Genomic DNA, 21,019 nt, shown 5'->3' on the forward strand with positions numbered 1-21,019 from the left:
CACGTCCGCCAACCGGCAAACAATCCATAATTCAGGCTGCTAACGATGTAGCTGCCGCGTCCAGAGGGCTCTGCGCGAGACGGATCCGGAAGAGTGGGGGCCAAAAATAAATGACACCGCGTTAGAGCCGCCCCCGATTTGCTGAATTACTGATGAGGACGAGCCGTCATTAACTGGCGATGAGACTCCGATTTATATTAAACTCTTTCAGGGACCACGGGGGCGTGCCTAGGAGATGGGGAAGTCGACAATTACTTTTTAAACTTTTATCGTCCCTCTCTTCGGGCCTCGTTTATCGACCCGGAGAATTCAAATCGAGGATTCCCCGACTTCTCGAACAGATCGACCTGAAAAGAAAGTAGTTTTCCAATGAGGTGAACCTCGACTTTTTCTACCACGCCTTCCTTCTTTAATATCACGATCCAATTTAAAGGGGGAAAAGATTTAATAAAAGAGAACGCTATTGTAGTCAGAAAAGTAATACTCTGAATGCCATATAATTAATTAGGGGAATATCCCCTAGATTGGAATAGCACCTAAATTAATCAATTTTTTCACGATTTTTAAATTCACCAAGACTGGTGGGTGATTTCTTCCCCTATTCAAATTTTAGTTCATAATTATTTAAGTTTAAATGTACTTAATTCAATATTTAGGTATAAAAGATTTAATGTTAGCTAAAAGTCGAAATTCGCCAAGTGTAAACTCTTGCAGGAATAACGTCTTCCGGTTTGAAGCTAAAAAGGGGTCTTCGTGTCCCGGATGGAGCTCGCGGCAGCACTCCTCCTTGATAAAATATTTTAATCAACGTCTTCATATTTTAGAATTTCGGACGAGCGCGATAAAGTCCTTCCTCTTCTTCGTCCTCTTCTCCGACGTAACGCTCGTCGAGGCAGTCATTTTCAATTCCACTTATCTTTGGTCGTTTGTCACGGGGTCGTCCCCGTCGTCCAGATAAAAGGGGGCGGAAATCTCGTTTAATTCTATATTAATTCTGCGAGCGGTTTGTTCTTCGAATATCGCTATATAATGACATCCGACATCCCCGCAAATATTTGCGATTGTTGCTTATCTTGCGCATTTTCCCATTTGTGAAGTAGACTACAAAGATAATTTATTGCCTTTCGAAAAGATAGACGAAGAAAAAGTTTACTTCCTCGTTTCCAGTATATAATTGGAAGGAAGCAATAATCCATGTAAACCCTCTAACGATCTTCTTTTACAGCGTTAGAGATCAATCGCTGTAATTTGAACTGCACCGGAAGAGAATGATGTGAAAAAGTTTTTCGTAATCATGACGTGGCTGTGTTAGTTTTCCATTCCGGGGAAAAGAAAAGTTAACGACTTCGTATTTGGTCGATCACTTTTAGATAATTTAGCTTTTTTTGCGTGTGATAATATGGGTTGGTATAAAATGAAATTTAACTTCTTGGCTACCTTGGAATATCAAGTCAATATTGCGAAACGGAATAAGCAAATGAAGGTGCGGTCTCAAAAATGATCGTCTTCGGGGTGCGGCGTCGCCACGCCGTCGTCGTAATGATATAGATAAATTAAAGGTGACACATAATGAATCAATGGCGTGCATTTATCATCCGGACCGGGGGCCCCATCAAGACTGACGTCCCGGAAGGGCGCCATTATCGAGCTCGTCTCGGCCATTGTCGATGAGCCTGAGTGCTCGACGTCGCCGCGCGGCAGCACCGCCTGGGTGCGGCCCTGATTCCACCCGATTAGATCCGCCTTTATTCGCGTCGACATCGATAATCTTCTAGACCTAAAATCGCTTTCTTTACGCATTTCGTATTGGAAACTCGAGACAATCATTCAATGGTGTCTCTAAAAATACCCGATTCTTATTCTATGAATACCCACTGAAGGGTACCTCGGCGATCTACAATTCAACGGTATCGCATCGGAAAAAGGGATATTCTCGGTATCGAGAAGGGGTCATATCTTTATTTTCCATGTCGTCCCGGAGGCAAAGCCATCTGTTTTGCCGCTCAGTTCTTACGGGCGAGTGTCTAAGTGGCGTTATATTTTATTAGGGACCCTTTTCGCAGTATTTTTGCACATTTGTGAGACCGTTTTTTCTTTTTCGTTTTACGACCTTTCCGCCGACACAAATCACCGACTAAATAACGAATTGGTCTTTAGAAAACTCCGAACGGCATAAAGTACTAAGTTAGTTGTTATAAAATTATAGTATTCTAGTAGTTTCCAATTAAGCATTTTGCTTTTAACAGACAGGAAGGATTTACCGGGAAACATTCCTCCACACAAAGGATTACTCCTAATGTCGCTGTCGCTTTTTGCATTTTCGGTCTCCTTTGAGCACGAACGCGCACAGCGTCGAAATAACGGAAATGCCTAATCTAAAGGTGCGGATTACGCGGCTGTCATTTCGTCCGGCTGTTGGAACATCTCAACGCGACGTCGTTGTTACACGTGCAGGTGCATTACGCGTATTAAAAATCCTTACAAAAGACTTTTCGCTATTGTTAGGGGTTGCAGATGAGTCCGCGAGTTACGCAAGCGCATCGTTGTCGGCGTCGTCGAAAACAATCGCAGAATCGTTGTCTCGACGTCTCGGGGACTGGAAGAGCTTCATTGCCTTTAATTACTGTGAATGGCGAAGGACTACGATGGCTTTGATACACGTTATTGGAGTGTTTTCACACGAGGGGTTCCCTAAAACGATGGAAATACGAACCCTAGAAAATCCTCGTTCAGAATGTTTAAGGCTAGACGTAGAAGAACGAGGAAAATTAATTTTAATAGCGAAGAAGTAGTAAATTTGCCACTTTTAATCGCATTTTTAGCAGTTTTATTGCCGGGCGGACAGCGGGTGTAATTGCGAGGACTGTATTTAATGCGAGCTTTAAAGCGGCAAGCTCGGGCTCCGCCCGGGGGACACGGGGGCCCGACTCCACTCCGGATGCTAATGCGGATCCCGGGGGACCTTCATTAAACAACTGGCTGTCCACATTCGCAACACACAGCGCCCGGATTATACGAATTCCGGCACAACTTACACCTCCGCAGCCCAATTATCCTTATAATTTATCTTTAAAGCGTTGTTACGTTTAACTTTCAAGTGAACATCTAGTAGTCAAATAGCACTCGTCGCGTCCCGTTTGGACACGCCGAAGGAATGTAAGTGGATTTCAAATGAACTCGAATGAGACGAGAAACGTACGCGACCCTTTTAATTGTCTCGAGCGGTTTATTTCCACTTTAAAACTTATGATAAGATTTATCGCTTTCGATAAGAGCCAAAAGTGAGAAATTTCCGTTGGTATTTCGAAACTCGTCCACGTAGAGGGGAAACTCTCCAATAATCGCAAATCGACGTTGTATTGACCGGCGAGGCCGGATGGCGTCCAATTTTCTATCTATTACTGCCATTATGTGCGAAGAGCGGCGATTCGCAGCCGAACAAACACACGTTCGAGAGATAGAGTCGAAGCGGCCAGCGAAAAGTGCTAAGAAGTAAGAATTTCCAAAGTTCCTTCTGCCCCCGAATTACCTGCCAGCGTCCCGGATTCGGGTAATTTATCAGCGAAGAGGTGAGCAAGTGGAGATGAAGTCAACTGGAAAATAGCCTGCTACCCGGGATGCATATAGAACTGAACTATAGGTATAACGTGATAGATTGTGCTAACACTTGTGGAGAAGAATATGAAAAATCTTTCCAATTCAACTTTTCTAAATAATATCTAACTATTTCTACAGTAAAAAATCGCCTTTATATTATTTTAACTTTACCAAAATATTAATCAGAGACTGGAGAAACGACATTTTACACAGATTCTACTGTACGACGGCTATTGTTGTTTGCGATACAGTTTGGTTACATGGTTTTTTGTCCCGCTAGTGTTAAACCGCTCGCAGCATAATAAAGTTGCAAAACTACGTTATACCAGCCGACAAAAACACAACCGACGCCATGCGTCCACCGACCGTACACGTACGCGTCGCGAACCTCGCGAATTAATTTCCGTTTTTGCCCTGTTGCACTCGTCGTAAAAATGAAACTCCGAGTTAGTTTCTGGTTGACCATAACAATATCAAAGTCACCGTTTTTCACTTCGTCTCCCTAAATTATTTACTGTCTAAACCTTAAATTGTATACGTTTAAAATATAAAAATATTGTTATTTACTGCCAAAATTGAATAACTCAATAAATCGCTTGAGTAATTACCTGAAATGTACGATTCATTTTGTTGAGTGAGGCTCTATTTGCCAGATATCCCCACAGGAAGATGTTAAGTGAAGTCAAATATGGTGATTTCGGTGATGATTATTAGATGCAGAAGTGTTGTTTCTACGTAAACTTAAAGTAAACTTGATGTTGGTGTGAGAGAGACTTGAAGTAGCATATTAAAAACTTACTCCAGCAATCAAGTTAGAAATAGTGATTTTTTGTAGTTTTGAAGTAGTCTTTATATACTCCTAGATGTTCTATTGATAGATTTAACTTTGTACAGAGTTGAGTTATTAGAAATAATATGAAAACTTGATGAAGAAATGGTGTAGACTCTATACACAGAATTGTCTCGGTACAGGCTTGATGGATACTTGCTACAGGTATGATAAAGATGTAAAATAGCATATGCTAATAAAGTTAACTTTACACTCATACATTTTAATCCAGTCACGATATATATTTGATACAGTTTTTATGCAAACTAGATTTAGCAGATGTGATAGCAGAGAATATGAGTGATTTCAAAGCAGGCTTAATGGAAGGTTAAATATATAGGCTTAGTGAGACCTGCTATCAGATAGAAGAGCCCAAATCTATGATAAAAAATTACCGCGTCTCATACCGCAAATATAGGATGTAACAAAACTATAATTACTAATACAGATAAAGCTCTCTTTCAAGATATTCATCTAATGAGTTTCCAAGTAGTAATTGTTGTTTATATGCTTTAAATTTATTAGTCACAATCAATGTTTTTAGAAAGGCCATTGACAATCTTCCTCTAAATGATGTTCTAATGATACATATCTCTTTAGGCATAGAGATTTATGCTAGACTTGATGGAGCTATAATGCATCTTAACAGGTGGAAATATTGTTATAAATTCTAGAATTTTTCAAGAAAATATACTTGAACGACACTAGAACACAGCTGTCAGAAATCAGCGGAGTAAATACTCGAGGATGTCAGGATAATGTCAAGTGTTGCACTAGATTTATTATAAGATATTGTTGTAAATTTTTGAACTCAAATTTCTGTTTGAAAAAGTCTGGATATGTCAAGATATGTTAATAACACGTAAGAACACATAAGATATTTAATAACACAATTTTGAAATGAAATAATTCCAGAACGAAAACTAATATCATTTTCTGATATCTAAAAGCTTTTCAGACTGTGTGTTCTTTGAATTCTCAAGAAAACATCGTTTTAACACTTCTAAGTTACTTGTTAAGTAAGATGGTTTTAATGGATTAATAATTTGAATCGATTCATACACCAACAACTTATTTATATTTCATGGTATCTTAGAAATACTCAAACGCGTAAAGGTTGGATTTTTGGCCTATTGCTTTTCGATTCCATCAGATACTTTTAGTATATTAGAACCTTTTTGATTGACACCAAACAATATATCTCATCTTCAAAAATGTTTGTATTTTCTGCAAAACACATTCTTGAGTATTATTCAACTGTTTTATCTTTTTATTCGATTACTACCATTTTGACACACTTAACCCTCGGCATACGAGGTGGGGTATCATACACCCCAGCTTCAAGAAAACTGAAAAAACTGAAAAACAAAAAAGCCACGCGAGATCGTGTTCTATGTAAAATTTTATAGAAATAGTGTTTTATTTCCGGGGTATATCATACCCCACCTAGTGTGGCATGTGAGATTAATTTACCTCGTATGCGGAGGGTTAAGCAAGCTTTTTCTATTTCTTGATCAGTTAGCTATGGCTCTAACGTGCGATCTTGAAGATCTTCACACAAGTTTGTGCACAGAATTAAAAAGCTGCAGTAGAAGTACCATTTTCAACGAGATAATCTAGTCTCCAAACTGCTTCATGGTTTACACTCTTCAAGTAACGGAAGTAATTCCGTGCATCAGGAACTTCATAGCAATGAATTTTCACTAAATACGGACACACAATTAAGGCTCGCAATTTTTTTCAAAAATCTTATGTATAATGTCTATCTGATTTGAGGTTTATATTTATTTCCAATGATGTAAGAAAATTTAGAACAACCATTGGTTAAGTAAATTTGTGTCATAATAACTACTACCTACTTAATCACGAAACTATTGATAGCGGATTATAGCTGTTGAAAGTTGCAGAAATTTTGATATGTTAATGTTAAGTCCCGCCTAAAAGTAGATACAGATCAGGTATTTGTAGGAACTCCTAGATTGGGCTCGATTATATCAAAATAACTTATTAAAATATAATTTATGAGTATTAGTAAGTGTGAATACATTATAATTTTTTTAGACATTTGAATGATCTCTATTTCTGACAAGTAATCGTGTTCGCTAATTGCGGGACACGCGTTTACTTCTATTGTCCATTGGCGTAGGTCTCGAACAAACCATCGTTGAAACCGAGTGCGCGAGTCGCGCATAGTTCGGCCTCATTATCGCATTCCCGTCCGGATCGGCTAACAACGGCAATTTCGCTAGCGTTCGCTCGACCGCACGTCGCCATTTCGGCGCCGTAAACAGACAGAACTCGACGCGCGTTATTTAGATTTAACGAGACAGGACCGCTTTTGGTTCCAGTATTGTATTTGTTGACGACAAACCGCACGTACAGGTTAAGTAGTCGGAAATTAATTGGTCGAGGGTATTTGATGAAATTGTTTGGTTCAATTCGATGGGAAAATTTGTTGCCGTTTTGCGATTGAATGTTTTGCACGAAATAATGTGAATGGTGTGCGTTGTTTTGTGTAGGCATGAAAAATGCGTACCGTCCCTTTCAAGAAAAGGAGGGTTCTGCTTCCGTACATAATTTCGTTTGGTACCCATTTTGGAAACAATTTCATAAATCGGTGCCCAATTTTGCTCCCGAATCAAACGGCTATATCGGGCGAAATGCCGCTCGAAATAGGATTTCGTTCGGAAATACGTATAACGCACAAAAAGGGGTTGTCGGAATAGATTTTCCCTCCCATTTCGGGACGATAAATATCCCTCGACGACGCGTATTTTAAATTTTTAACGTTCCATCTGACCTCCAGGGCTACGCACCGTCACAACTTCATTTTTTTCCAGGAAAATAAATAAAGGTGTGATTATTATAAACGATATAACATTTGTAATTTTTTTTTTGAAAGTCAAACTGTTTAATTTATTTCAGATGCAAACGTTATACGGTTGAGATATTAAATATTCCATTACGTTGCATCATCTTTCATCTGGCTCTTTGTGAGGGTTGTACTATAGGTACTGTGGGTAGCGTGGGTATTTTATAGCTGTACGAGTACTTTTTGCATGGTAACCCGGGATTAACGCTCCGGTATTTATGTTGTACCGTGTACTAGCCACTTCGGATATTGCGCCGTCCGAATGCGTATTAATTATCCATGTGCGGGGAAAAATTTCCCTAGTAAATAATGCAAACTGCGGTTCTTTTATTTCAGGGTATTTCGCGTTTGGTAGTGTAATTTCAAACAATTAGCTATTCAGTAAAGAATATTAAATGAAGTAGAGAGTCGCGTTGAATGGAAAGGTGGGAGGAAAATCTCGATTCCGTTATCGGTAATTTCCTTTAAAGCCCTAGGACGGAATCGGTTAAATACTTGCGGGAAGTATACCCCACGAAATCGGCGAAACTGCCGGTGGATCCGCCGTAATCGCATTGTAGAAACCCTCGCGGAGCAGGTGTCAGGTTCCATTTCGAGTCCCATGAAGCCCCCAGCGCACCCGGATTAAAACTTGATGAGATAATAGCGCAGTCCGCTGAAATATCCTGAAACCCTTTTCTTACTTCTGCCCGGGACCAAGAATTTCGTATTAGACAGACGTCGTGGGTCCCCTACTTCGCAAAACCGGATCAGGCGAGACGCGCCACTGAATTATTTAATATCTTTCACTTAAATAATTTTAGAGTTACCTGGAGCCGCTAATTATTAAATAAAACTATAGAGTTTCACTTAAAAATAAAAATACTCACACACACCGAATTATTCACACCGAAATTCATCAAATTGTGTAGCGTGTGGTACAAACACGACAGTATAAACTATAGTTGCCCGACCGTTTGTCATTAGGGTAATTGGTCAAGGTACGGACCGTCTGCTGTGATTGCGGTCTCCGCCGTGCGGTGGCCATCTGCACCAACTATCCGCTAACAAATTTAAATCAATCCGCCGTCGGTCTGAATGTAAATCAACTGACTAGCTCTCTCCAAGTGCAAACTTTGATAAGTTACTTACAATCCGAGACTTTTCCCAAAACAAGTTGATAAATTTGTCTCAAAAATTGTAAACCAAAATTTAACGAATTGATTTTCCAAACTAAAATTATTCAAAAACTGGTTTAGAAAAGCTCAAGATTTGAAAAACAAAGTTTATCTTACTCGTGCTTTGTGTATAGTAGCTTTTAATATATCACGATTCACAATGGTCTTAATTTTGTAATATGGAAGTCCGCTTTAAGCTGAACATTTAGCGTTTGCAAAATTGCAGGGTTTGTGGAACCCATGCAGTAACCATTTACCATCAAAGTACTTTAAATCCTAATAGTAGCTAAATTTGGCTGTGTTGGGCTTGATTGTGGATGAGGTGGATTCAGTTTGTATCGGGATAAATTCGGTTAATATGTACTTAGTTAATAGTTAAAATGAAATAGATTACATAATCGCTTAGACATTATTTTGCTATACTAAAATACGTATTATGTAACTCTGTCATCATTTTTATATGTAAAAAGTATTAACTTGCTTTTTTACAAACTAAGTTTCTAAAAATATGCAATTTCTAAAATTGTTTTTATATTCCACGCCTCCGGCAACTGTATTCAAATCAAATATTGCCCAAAATATAAATAAAAGTGATATTTTGGGAAAACTAACAAAACGGTTTAAACTGGACAATCTGTTGACATAACCCCAGGAACATCCAAACACATAACTGGTAGAAAATTTTGAATTAGAAAAGAAATTTAGTTCTTTACAATATTGAACATTTTTAATTTACGTATGATATGCTTAAGATTATAGATATGGCAAAAAAACTAGCAAAATCATTTAGGCCCACTTGGGAATCTGGATATTGTGCAAAATCTAGCAAAATCGCTTAATTTGTACAGGTTATCGATATTCTCTCACAAACATCGAAAAATGTAACTCGTACAGAAATAATCTAATAATATAAGTGATGGAAATTTAATACTTTACAATATTGCTCTCGTTTATTTTTGCTGTCCGAAGCTTAGGAATCTAGGTATTGTTAAAAAAACCAGTAAAATCGTATGGGTTAGCGATATTATCTTACAAATATGGAAAAATATAACTCGTACAGAAATAATCTAATAAGAAAAGTTATAGACAATTGAGCCCTCTACAATATTGCTCTGTTTTAATTTTGTACTGCAAAGCTTAGGAATCTAGATATTGTGAAAAAACTAGCAAATTTGTTTAATCTGTACGGGTTTTTAATATTGTCTCACACAAAAATTAGCACTTTACAATATTGCTCTCTTTTATTTTTAAGCGCTTTAAAGCTTAGGAATTAAGATATTTTGCAAAAAAGCAACACGTTTTAATCTAATTGTTAATAGATATCGTTGCGCCAAAATCAAAAAATATAATTCATACAGAAAAAAATGTAATGAGAAAAGTTGTAGGGGATTTAATTTTCTATATTATTACCTAGTTCTACGTTTGTTCTGGGATGCATAGGAATAGTAGAGAAATTGTGGAAAAAGTAGTGAAATGGTTTAAACCGGACGATGTATTATCGTCCCTCAGATATCAAAAAGTATAACTGGTACTGAAAAAATTTAATCAGAAAAGTTTTAACAAAATTTATCTACTACAATATTATATTAATATTATACTTCTGTTCTCGGACATGCAGAAATAGATGAATTGTTAAAAAAAACTTCAAAAAGTAATAATTACATAATGTTGCAAAATTTCTTTTTTATCCCAGCAGGTTAGTAGTTACCTAAAAGAATAATTTATTTTGGAAAATATAGAAAAGCACACTTCGTTATTTTTTTTATAAAAATGTTTAAAGTGATGTTATTTGTTAAACCTTCATAAAAATGATGTCTAACTGACAAGAGATCGGATTATAAAAATTTCTCTTCGTTATACTTTCTTTTCATATTTGCTTTCAATCCACTCGGTGTTCAGTCAGAACACGATAAAATGCAAACGTCGAAAAGGGTGTTATCCACCGTATCTCGGGTTTCCCCCGATATTTACATTGTTAAACCGGCAAATTTGCATTGTTTCGGTGTCGGGCTCGAGAATTGGATTCAAATACGCCCGCATCAATAATTCACGCGCTCTGTTCGGGTTGCAGGCCAGTTTTCAGGATGGCACGTTGAGTGACGTTGCCCAGGGGGACCTCTGCTGGAGAACGTAGCCGCTACAGTTTCTACTCGAAGTGAAATAGGTCAGTCAGTCATGCCAGCCTTGCGAAAGGAACGGAGCTAGTTGATCGGCTTTCGTGTTGGCCTCCTTCGCGATTTCCCCCGTTAAATCTCTTTAAATACTTTAGTAGTACTCCGTTTTAGTTTGAAATAAAAACTTTCAATTTGAATGTCCGTTGTCAGTAGTTCCAATTAGATCCTCTTTCTCACCTGCTTCATCTACGTCTCCGGACTCGTTGTCTAAGTTTTAGAATTGTAAATTCGTAAATCGGTTTTCGGACTTTGCCCGCAAAAATGTAAACAGCCTCCATAAAGTTCTAAGAATATATTAGGCCTTTGTTGACGAGCGGAGTGCGGGAATTTACAAAACAAATCGCGTCTGTTGGATTTGCATAAAGGCGGCGGAGGCACTACAAAAAGAGAAGGGGGCCTCTCATTTGTTTCATCGAGTTAGCTAAATTTGATTTGAGGATAATATTCGAGGAAACGTTAATATCGAGAAATATAAATTCCTTGAGTCTCATTTTTTATTCTGCCCCTCCGTCATAAATATTTCGTTCGTAAACCGTCGTCGTCGTCAACGACGTTTCCGTTGTCGTCGTTGCATACTTGGCTATTGTAACATCGAATAAAGCAACCCGGATTGTCATTACGTTTTAATTCATTGCCCCGGTGCCTTAAAGGTCGTTTACAACAAATAAATTATTACGGGGGCACCACTTTTTGCTCGCGATGCTTTCCGCGTAACGGTGAGCGTTAGCCCTCTGGCGACGGGCCCGTTTGAATAGTTCAGAGGGGCTTCGCTTCTACGTACATAAATTACCACCTCGCATATGAATACTTTTACCATGGGCAGCCCTCGAAGGGGTGGTCCTCTGACTTCCCGGCTGCCGGAACGTGAATACGAAATGAACGAGCGCTACCGGGGGGCTTTAAATAGCGCCGTACGTGTCCACTTCTTTGTTTACATTGTTATACAGGACGCTATCCACTTTACGAGGTCGCAACGCCTATCTCTTTTTGTTTGACAAAAAAGGAATTTTTAACTATAAATTTTCAGGGGACAATTAACGCCATTTACATTCCCACAACCGATAATATTTGGGATACACGTTACTGGTGGCCAACAATATTAATTAAATCGTGGAAATTTTGCTTTGGAAGGAGGCACTGTCACCGTCCGGACTGCGGCAATTATATTGTTTCGGCAGACAAAACGCGTGGAGTGGACACTGTGCCCTCCGGATTTCAGGATTCCATTCTCGTCCAATTCCATTCTAGCCCCATCTCTCGTTAGCTTTCTCTCTCGCACCCCTCTTTATGCCAATAATGTAGGTGACACAGGAGATATAATACTTGGGGCCTGAACAACCCGCCCACGTAATTCCGGTTCGGGGAGAATTTCCTCGCAATCGAAAGCAGACGGTTCCGCATTTACATTCCGCCGTGGCCAGCCTGTAATTCAATAGGCGGCCACTATCAAGCGGCCGTGGCGCTCGGCTCGCATGGACCCTACGTGCCCCCATCACCCTTTCCAAGGAAAACTTCGTAAGCGGACCAGGTGCATTATTTATTTTTCGGAAAATCACTGATGGCCGAAATAAAATTCTACCTTTTACGTCGATATCTAAACCCACATCACATAAATTTACCTGTTTATTGCTTCTACCTACCTTTACATATCTATTTTCTATTTCCGAATCAATAACAAACTTTCTATAAAGGTAATTTGATTTTACTTTAATCCAATAGTATCCTTTAAATAAATCTAATACTGTAAAACTTTGATATAACGGCCTAATACTAAACTGTTTGAATCAATCATTTTAATGCACACAAATGCGAACAGTTATCCACATTCTTGTGTTCTGTATCAGTTCTACTTTTAGTTAAAAAAACCTACAACAAGCTAGTACTGAATAACAACTAAAACTAGAACTAACACTAGTATTAGAAATAACTCTAGATGTAGAACTAGAAGCATTTGGGTTTAGCCGTCTTAAGAGACATGCGGTTCAAACGTTTTGGTTAAAGCGTTGCTAATTCTAAGTTTAGTGTTAGTTCCACTTTTAGTTCAATAAAAATGTACAACAATATAGCGGTAAATAACAATTAAAACTTACACTAGACCTAGACATAGAAACATTCGAGTTTAGCCGTGCGTCTGTTTAGAATGTTAAACCCAAATGTTTCTAAGTCTAGTGTCAGTTCTACTTTTAGTTTAACAAAAATATACAACAATTTAGCGCTAAATAACAATTAAAACTAGAACTAACACTAGGCTTAGAACTAGAAATATTCTAGCGTCTTCAGACGCACGGCTACACTCGAAATTTTCTAGTTCTAGGTCTAGTGTTAGTTGTAGTTTTAGTACTGTCACTACAACTAACACGAGACTTAGAACTAGAAACTTTTGGGTTTAGCCGCACGTCTCTTTAGACGGCTAAACCCAAACGTTTCTAGTTCTAGGTCTAATGTCAGTTCTACTTTTAGTTTAATAAAAATATACAACAATTTAGCGCGAAATTACAATTAAAATTAGAACTAACACTAGACCTAGAACTAGAAACATTCGGATTTAACCCCACGTCTCTTAAGATGGCTAAACCCTAATGTTTCTAGGTCTAGTGTTAGTTCTACTTTTAGTTCAATAAAAATAGAACAATCTAACGCTCAATAACAATTAAAACTAGAACTACCGTCCTTGATTTATACATCGCATAGACAACCTGGGGAATAACCCAAGTTGGATTCGATCTACGAGCGCTAACATTTATATTTAAATATATTAATACATTAAATAGATACTTTTAAGTCATATTAAAAGTAGTTTGTTCGTTATCTCCGAAGTCCGTTCTAACGAAATCAGTTATATCGAGATTTTACTATATTTTGTTTACGTTTATAAAAAAGAATTTCATTAAACATGTTTTTTAAAGGGTATTAATTCAAATATTTCTATATAGGAAAAATGTATAGTACTTTTATTTGTCAATATTTACAAGAATTTGTTTTCGATTTAATCCTTTAAATTGTGATATATCGTAATCGAAAGGTATAAATATTTAACTAGAATCATGGGTTGAAATCGCACAAGTCGATTTACCGTTCGGACGACGAACAAGGAACGGAATGGGAGTTAAATTGACGAGGTGTGTTTGTTGAAACGTCGGGTTACTGGGCAAACGCGAAATCAATACACATACACATCACAACGGGGTCGCTTTTGTCGTTTTGTCTGTAATTTTCGACGATTCAAAAGCGTTTGAATTATAGCTTTTTCCTATGTATACAAACGTTTAAAATTTTTTTTCCTGCAATTTAAATAATCTCATGTTGATTTGTTTCTTTTCAGATAGAGGACGCCATGCTCATGTTCGACAAACAAACGAACCGACATAGAGGTAAGAAAACTTTTCCGACTTATATCACACGTATGCGCGCTTATTCTTGGAGCCATTGCAGACACGTTCTGTTGCTGCTCGGCCCCTTAAATTCCCTCACGGACCACCCCTTGCAAAAACAAGCGTGATGGATGCTTCTAAATTGACCCGAGTGGAGCGTTTGCGAGAGTCGAAAACATCCCAACAAAGTTATTTACATAGAACTTTTCCTTCGCGTAGTACAAATCAGCACCGAGTTGAATTCTCGAATTGTCAACTCGTTTTGTTAAACTTTATTTAAAGACAATTTAAAATTTTCTTAAAAAAATCTTTCCTATTTATTTTAATGGTTTAAATTTATTTGCTTTAAGTTTATTTAAGCGGGAAATAGTGTCCCAGTTCTATTATTTTTATCGGACCGTTGGGGAAGTTGCTTTTATCCGGAGACGTGCTCGTCGTGGACGTCCAAATACTTTCAAACATGCAACCAAAGCGCCCTTTTAACCTTAAAGCCACCGGTCCCAGAAAACTTTGAAGAATGCATTCGGATAATTGAAACGGTCTAAAGGATAACGTTTATGCCGTACAAACCCGCGACAAAGTCAACTCGGGGACATCACGACAAAACTTTCGGATTGCTCTTTGTTTTTCGAATTCAACCCGTATATTGACGAACGGAAACCGGCAAATGGATTTCCATTAAGAGGACAACGGACCGCGTTATTGGCGATAATTAAAATCCTATCAGTCTTTCGTTGGAAGACGTGAAACGACGGAGTTATCGCAACAATGGTGGCCGGTAATGGCAAAATAGTAAAAACACCCGAGGCCCAGTACAACAGTAATGGGACATCAGCTGGAAACAATACCACAAGGGCTATAAATAACCCTTTAACCCGGGTAAAAAGATCCATTACAAACGCTTCTGATATGAATTAAAGCGAATATATGGGATGTGTTATGATTTGTATTGTCAAACTACTTGTAGTTTAAGTCGTATAAGGAAATTGTTATTGACACATTGATCGTCGGAACACAAAATAATCTCCATCTCTTTATAAGAAACATTTCAAATGTATTTTTCAGGGCTGTTATTAATCATATAATGGAATAATCTCTTATATTTCTTAATCGATTTTACCCCACTGTTACTAATTATACATCTCATTTATTAATCATGCGCCTGGTTTGAGTGTAATCATTACAGTCATCAAACATTAACACATCTTACCACTTAAGAGCTAATGCTTTTCTGTACATGTTGGTTCAAACCTTTTATTTGATGCAAAAATTTTGCAACAAAAATATTTTTTTTCTAGTAGTACCTGTCTTTATGGTGGGTACTTCAAATAACTTTGATGTAGACATCTTCACCACCTTTAGAGCCAAATTGTCAATTTTTTGATGTTCTTTATTCTCTTAATAATTATAAAATATGGCAGTTAAGCAATAAATCAAATATCTTTAAGTGAAATGAGATACTGATTTTTTGAAACTGTTATAATGTAATAAAAATATCATCGTTAAGTGCTTAGAGTTTAATTTAATTAACTCTACGGTGATAAAACTGCATACAAAATTTGATATTACGAAGGCGCGAAAGCCGGAAAAGTCGGCCGAGATTCAATTTGTAGCAGGGACAGGCGAGCCATAAACGCGAATTTCCCTCCCGACATCGTGTTTCTAGCAGGGTTTTATAATATTCACGTTAATAATAATCTTTTCACTTTCTCTTCGCTGAAGTGGCCCTACAATATCAATGTCCATCGTTTTAAGTTTAATGGAATGTTATAACTCAAACGATACTTCGTTAACAAGATTATTAGTCATCTTGTATCTCATCTCTGTATTAGTCATCAAAAGGAGATTCTTCTGCTTTAGAAATGCTGGTGTTGCAATTACAGGTTTATATTTCAGCTTAGTGATCCGATCAACTTTTGCACCAATAAAATCTATTGTACATCGATCTTTCCCAAAGAACTAAACTATCTCACAACATGCTCTACAGTTATCAAAGTCTTATTGTTAGTCAGCATTCAATATTATTAGAGAAACCTATCTCTGGTTTAAGATGCGGTTTTAAACTAATATCTTCTTGCTTTACTTGGTATACTCTTTGAATGCATGGAGAACTGATCCCCTGCAGTCAAATATTTTTGGTGGCATATCGCGCAATTCTTTGTAAATATGCAATCGAAAGCAATATGCAAGTTATCGATGCTCGAAAACCTCGAGGTTATCCAGTCCTTGGCAATTCCAGTTGAATAAGGCGACTCAACCTCTAACCTTTTGAACTGGTTCAGTGAAAAGGCAGACCAAAGTATTGTTAATGTGTACATATAAGTATTAGTGTCAATAAAGTAATTAGACCTTAAACCCACGTGGGTATAGCATAAATTAAGGTTGGCGAATTTTTTTGTAAATCATATTATTGTTCTCGCGTACACTTAGTAAATTAAGAGAAATTACTAATAGGTTTCTTTTATTGATTGGATATTTGCTTTTATTTTGACTGTTTTGTATTCGTCATATTTTATTGAAACCGATCTATTCTGCAAATAGGATCTTCGATTTTCCACAACTAGATCCTTTATTTCTTGAGTGAACCAAGGCTTTTCTCTTCGGTCTTGCATTTCCTAGTGTAACTCTTTCCTACTACTTTCTTCGCTTCGTTTCAGTGTCGTCGTGATTCTGTATTCTGTTTGTTGAAATTTTTCATGTCTTCGTTGATAGAGATATTTATTTGAGTCCCCATCTACATCGGAAATACTTCCTTGGTATCATAAGTTACATAAATTAGTAATTAAAGGAATGTTTAATCGTATAGGCTTATAAAAGATGTAGTTAATTACGAATACTTTCGCAAAAATCGTCTATATAGCCTGTAAAATTAACATGTATAGTCATAAGCATGTACATAATATACAACATACAGAGAAAGTTGAATGGTTTCATGTGAAAAGTGTGCATGAACTACTTATTCTGATGTCCATGGCAGTTACGGCTTTATGATAACATAGGTAATTATAACTATCACTCTTAGTCTTACTAACTAAACTGCTCATATAAAAAAATTTCGATTCTGTTTGCTATAGGGTGAGTTACCATGATTTCCTTTACAATCTTGACCAACACCTTTATGATTTCCCAAATTTTCCTCATTCCAACTTTCACGGGTTCAGAAACTGTTTTAACAATAAGTCTCTTCGAAACGTTATTATAAAGCATACGGGATTAACAAAGTATAAAGTTGTTAAGTAAGGCTCACCTACTTCATCTATTATTATTTTCAAATGTTTGAAACTTATGCAATTTTTTCCAACACTCAGCTAAAATGAGCTTACAATGTAATGTCGTTAATTATTCTCGCATCATCTTTCTGTGTTAAGCCCAAACATTAGCGTTGCATGGGGGTTCTTTGCATAACTTACTCAGGCGACAGAGGGCTTCACTGTGACATACACATAGAAATGACATAGAGGATACATTTGTCACATAAAAAATAATTGGATCTTAACCATATTTTTTAAATAGGAATTCCAAGGAAATATAAATCCAAGTTGTGGTAAATAATCTATGTACTTATTCTATGCAAATGGGTTTTACGTTACTATGTATTTATAAATAGTAAGGCAATAGTACCATTACAGGGCATGTATTGAGATCTAATAGTTAGCGTTTAGGTTTATAACACTATAAGCAAGATATTTTTAGCAATTTTTATGGTTATTTAGTTAAGCTGCAAATTTAATATACAATTTAGTTAATATTTTTTGTTGTAAAAAAAAGAAAACGAATCCATCATATCTCTTCTTTTATTCATTCGTTTTCTATAAAACTGCAATTAAGATGTAGTACCTTCAACATACTGGTGTGTCATCGTTGCACGTGATGATGAATTGAATGTCCCGCATCTAACAATTCAAAATCCGTCGGTTTGTCGAGAGAGAGATCATTCATCAAGCTCGCGGTTCCTACCAGGAAACACTATTAGTGAACTAATAGCGAATCTATTACCTCCGCTGTTTGTTTCCGACGAACACCACGTATACACGTGTGCGGAAACGGGATGGACGGTAGCGAACTCGAAAATGTTTCTATGCGGGACTCCCGTTTTCGGTATCGATACCCTACCTAACTCCACCGCCTTCGGGAAGATCGTGACTTGAGAAAACATCTACTGAATTATTTGTAATTCAAAACACGCCACCCCGTAACGTGTCGTTTATTTTGATAGATTACGTCCTTGCGTTCTCGATAATTTATTAATTAAACCCTCGTCGATTCTTCCAGTTTTCATTAATCAAGTAATAGTCAGTATATTTCTCATCAATAAATTGAGGAGAAAACGCTGCGTTATAACTAAAAATAACTTAAAAAAATTTATTATGAATGTAATACAAGATAGGTTAACTTGACAATCGACAATCCATAAATCGTTGAAACATGTTAATGGATATGTTCGGTTACTTCCACGTGTGTGTATTGACGTACGCCTATTAATTTACAGTTTGGCGTTATTTGTTTGACTCGAACACGTCAATTTATAACCGGAGTACGTCGCTTTATTCATATATTCGCGGTACGCCGAGGTGACGTCTCGGTTCACCCCAAAACCGGCGTTATTAATTCCAAAACAGTAGCGGATCCCATTAAAAGATAAACGACCCACAGGTAAACATGGAACGTTGAAGATTCTATACCTAAATAAGTTAGATTAGATTTTGCTCCGTTTCGCGTCGGTTTTCCATTATGTTTCCGATTTGCTTGTCTTCGTATAGAACGTGTTGTAAATATCCCCCTTGCGAAATCTCTTATCCCTTCAACACTATGGAAAATCAATTTGAGTGAATTAAATGAGTTAAATACAGAAAAAATTGTTTAATACGCTTTAAAGGGACCAAAATTGTTTAAAATGTTTTGAGTAAAATTCCCCTTTAAAAAAACGAGCTAAAATGGCTCTTATTATACCAATATTTCTCGGTTCTCGAGTCCTTAGTTTTTGACAAATGACCCTCGTCGCACCTTCTTATATAAGTCCCCGCTGTGTAAGACAAACGAAAAAAAATTGCCTACCCGGCAGATTTTAGGGGGTTATCCTTGCCAAAGAGAAGGATGACCCAACATTTTTATAGAAACTCTTTTAAAACAAAAAGTGACCGCGATCGTCTGTCTTTTATCCCTTTATTCTATAGAAAAAGATCAAGATGTTGTTTGTCTTGATACTGGATTACATCAATTCTTGGAGAAATAAAAAAACCAAATTAGTTAAAATTATTTTTGTATTTCGGTTTTGTTACATAAAAAGTAGCTTGTTAGTTGATAAAAATTGCATTGTTCATATCGTCTTTTTTTTAATTAGGTTCAATTTTTTGTAATAAAAAAGAATCGTGATTTTGGAATGAAACTTCCATGATATCGATTGATAGCATAGCATGTTGGTAAAAAAAAGCAAATAATACTCATAATTCCCCATTTTTTAAACAGCCGTTAAATTGTAGAGGAAAAACATTCATTTATATAGAAAATAACAAAATATGTGTTACAGAATAATCGCGCCAACAAAAATTCCACTCAGGTGCCGTAAATATTTTTAAACTGCGACCAAATATGAATAATACATGGACTTTAGCGTACACATCACATGCGATGCGAGAAAAACGTCTATCAATTTTACAAAACCGAGCGTTGCACAAACCGGAAGTAAAGCCGATAGTATGCAACGTTCAAAAAAAAACAAATAGCCTCGTCGCTGATGTTCAACGGATAAAAGCTTGCTTTCGGGTAATTTAAATAATAAAAAAAAGCTTTGCGTAACCGTAGACCATTGTTGTAGCACCATTTCAGTAAAACTGTAGTAATATAAATTTTTTATATATGATTATTTGATTTTTTTTTATTAGGAGTAATAAACACCATAAAACAAAGTTCTAGTTCTAGATCTAGTTTTAGTTCTAATGCTAGTGTTAGTTTTAGTTGTTATTACGCGTTAGATTATTATTGTATATTTTTTATTGAACTAAAACTAGTTCTGTTTCAAATATTATTTCTGTCTGATATTGTTCTGGTTCACTTTTGCTCTCAGAGCCATAGATGTTGAGAAAAGTACAAAAATGTGAAAATAAGATAAATTTACTAGTTGTTAATGGTAGCACTCGGGATTCGGACATATTGCAGAAAAACTTATAGAACAAACATTGTAGTAAATTTTATTCTAAACAATATTGCTTTCTTCCATATTTGCTCTCAGATACATAAATATTGAGAAAAATTCGAAAAATTTTATGAATTTAGAAGTTGATTAAGATCTTGTAAATTCTTAATGGCAGAACTCGGGAACTGGACATATTACAGAAAAACTTTTAACACAAAAGTTGTAGTAAATTTTTTTCTAAACAATATTTTTCTGTTTCACTTTTGCTCTCAAAGCCATAGATGTCGAGAAAAGTACGAAAATATAAAAATAAGATAAATTTACTAGTTTTTAATAGTGGTACTCGCCATTCGGACATGTTGCAAAAAAACTTATAGAACTAAAGTTGTAGTAAAATCTATTCTAAACAATATTGCCATATTTCACATTTGCTTTCAGATGCATAACTATCGAGCAAAATACGAAAAATTAGATGAATTCAGAAGTTAATTAAGAACTTATAAATGCATAATGGCAAAACTCGGCAACTGGATATGTTACAAAAAGACTTTTAACACAAAAGTTGTAGTATATTCTATTCTAAACAATATTTTTTTGTTTCACTTTTGCTCTTGGAGCCATAGATGTCAAGAAAACTACAGAAATATAAAAAATAAGATATATTTACTAGTTGTTAATGGTGGCACTCGGGATTTGAACATATTACAGAAAAACTTTTAGAGCAAAAGGTGTAGTAAATTCTATTCTAAAGAATATTGCTCTCTTTCACATTTGCTCTCAGATGCATAAATATCGAGAAAAATACAAAAACATGAAAATTTTATGAATTTACAAGTTTTTAATGGTAGAACTTACTACTGTTACTTAATGGTAACTGGACATGTTA

General features: G+C 36.4%; 1 protein-coding gene across 7 annotated transcripts in view; it reads left to right on the forward strand.

Annotated features, from left to right (window-relative positions):
- LOC111417394 (RNA-binding protein 6) overlaps positions 1-21,019 on the forward strand; it is a 348,948-nt gene that overhangs the window by 269,728 nt on the left and 58,201 nt on the right. For all 7 annotated transcript variants that reach the window (XM_023049651.2, XM_023049648.2, XM_023049652.2 and 4 more), the window contains one exon: positions 13,952-14,000. In XM_023049651.2, coding sequence (XP_022905419.1) covers positions 13,952-14,000 — 49 coding nt within the window. The remainder of the gene's footprint in view (positions 1-13,951; positions 14,001-21,019) is intronic.

This window comes from Onthophagus taurus, chromosome 1 (assembly GCF_036711975.1).
Source record: "Onthophagus taurus isolate NC chromosome 1, IU_Otau_3.0, whole genome shotgun sequence".
Taxonomy (NCBI): Eukaryota; Metazoa; Arthropoda; class Insecta; order Coleoptera; family Scarabaeidae; genus Onthophagus; species Onthophagus taurus.